The 2,405-nt window shown below is 37.0% G+C and overlaps 1 protein-coding gene across 1 annotated transcript; it reads right to left on the bottom strand.

Annotated features, from left to right (window-relative positions):
• Positions 1 to 529: 529 nt before the first annotated feature.
• LOC111881933 (early light-induced protein 1, chloroplastic) lies at positions 530 to 1,304 on the bottom strand. The gene has a single exon (XM_023878311.3). The coding sequence runs from the start codon at positions 1,117 to 1,119 to the stop codon at positions 604 to 606; it is 516 nt and encodes a 171-aa protein (XP_023734079.1). The 5' UTR covers positions 1,120 to 1,304; the 3' UTR covers positions 530 to 603.
• Positions 1,305 to 2,405: the final 1,101 nt, after the last annotated feature.

The following is a 2,405-nucleotide window of genomic DNA, read 5'->3' as shown; positions in this document are numbered from 1 at the left end:
TTAAATTTACATCATGAATTAATGGTTACCCAAAATAAATGAATTTCAGGAATGTTCAATGGGCTAACTTTGTGAGAAAATGTTCCTCACGGACGTCATTTTTTATAAAAAGAAATAAGAAAAATGTCACGATCACTATATATAAGGCCAAAATATGGCCATTTCACGAATAACTTGTTATATTATATAATGGTTTTGTGATCGTTTTGCTTTTAAGGTATCTTAACAATAACTTTGCTTACATCTCCTGTTCCTGTGAGCAAGCTGTAAAACTAGGATTGCAATAGACACACCTAATTACACCGAATGTTTAAGTATTTTATACTTTGACTCTTATATCAATTAGTTTAGGCTGTTTTATTCAAGATCATGTGTTATACACTTATACATATATACAGGGTAAACGATTTGTTTATTTCCCTAAATTTTATCTTAGTTTTTGGTTTTATACTGTATTATGTTCTTTTATATTATCAAACATATGTTTTTCATGATTTGAACCATGTTAGGTCAATGATACAAATAAATATTCAAAAGAATATACATTTTCCTGTTTTATATTTAATTATGTAATAGAAAAGTTTGGATTTTGGAATACATTATCTAGACAAGAGCACTGCCTTTAACATATTCAGTGAAAGCCAAAGCCACCAGCCCCAACATCGCAACCCGTCCATTCCAAAGCTCTGCATCTGACGTCATCAGTCCACTCGACTTCGACTGCACACTCACTCCTTTAAACAACGGCACCAACGACGCTAACGTCAACACCATGCTAGTGCCGACAAACACCGCCACTCCGCCATTGCCGATCTGGGCAAACACGTCTTGACCGCTGCTCACTTCTACCGCCATCGCCGACACAAACCCGATCATCGCCAACCTTCCGTTTATCCTCTCCGGTGCCGGTCCGCTGAATGCCAATACGTCGGAGAACTTCGAGCTGACCTTCGGAGCAGGCGGTGGAGGAGGAGTACTGGTCATATTTGGTGTGATTGCTTGTTTGGAACTCCCGGTTTCACCACTTTGTGGTGTCTGTGCCATGCACCTGATGGGGAATGCGGGATTTCTCTTGAAAACTGTGATGGGGGCTACCATGAATATTGAAGAAGCAGCCATGTCGGAAAAAGATATATGAAGTTTCGAGGGAGGAGAGAAGGTGGTAGTAGTACTGGTGGTGGTGGTGGTGGTTGAAGTGGAGGATGGGGGTTTGAGGTGGTGGGTTTTATAGGGTTGGGGACTGGGGAGAACTGGTGAAGACAAAGGAGAGTGGATGCTTAAAGGGCCACGTTAAGAGACTTCACGTGGCTTTCGAAATTGCCGATGAGGGGTGGTTGTGGTTAAAAAGCCTCTACATATACACTTATTTCACTAGTGGGGTGAGGTGGGGTATGTCGACAAATTAAGGATTTTGGGACAAAATACATGCATCCTATGGACTAGAATATAAAAATTAGAGATAATACTATAATACAAATGGTTTAGAAAACATTCTAAGGGGTATCTAATTGGTCTCATAATATATGCCACTTTCCACGACATTATAAAAGATTGTTTTGTTACCTAAAAACTACCCTTCCAAGTTCTTTTAAAAAATAGGTTTTTTAGTTGAACCCGTTTTATGACAAGTTCGATTCAACCGATTCAATCCAGTTTTTATAAGTTTATCTTTTATATATATATATATATATATATATATATATATATATATATATATATATATATATATATATATATATATATATATATATATATATATATATATATATATAACCAAAAATCTGAAATCCATAAACATAACTCATTCTATAGTGAACTTATATTATAAAACCATAGACATAACAACTGATAAGTATTGGTCTATACGTTGTTCATACCGTTGTCTAGTGTGCGTCAAAGACGTGCCCAATAGTGTTGTGCGTCATCAAACTTCGAGTTGTGTACATTCTAGATAATCTGATTGATCGAGATGTTTAATTTGTTTGAAAAATTGTTGTTTTTAACGGGCCGAATGAAATTTAATTATCCAAGTCCAATAAACGATATCTATCATACCGATTTAACCTAGTGTTTGTAGAATATGTCCGATTTGAACTATTCTAGGAATTAACATAAACTTTCGTTATTGAGCTGCTCTCATCTCCGGTCCCGGTCCTATTGGTCGAACATAAAGAATCATACACAATACTATATGTTCCGTTCCTAAGGCCTAGCCTATCATGGTCCCCGCCCTTACTCTGCTAATGATGAGATAAGAAACTCCGTCTACACTCAGCTAGTGATGAGATACTGGACCCTACCCACACTCACCTCCCTACCAGGCACATACAAGTATCACGAAGACAACAAGTATAACTAAACATGCATACATTCATCGGGTACCTGAATGACTTGCTTCCTTAATT

Source organism: Lactuca sativa, chromosome 6 (genome assembly GCF_002870075.4).
Source record: "Lactuca sativa cultivar Salinas chromosome 6, Lsat_Salinas_v11, whole genome shotgun sequence".
Classification (NCBI taxonomy): domain Eukaryota; kingdom Viridiplantae; phylum Streptophyta; class Magnoliopsida; order Asterales; family Asteraceae; genus Lactuca; species Lactuca sativa.
This window is presented reverse-complemented; position numbering and strand designations above follow the sequence as displayed.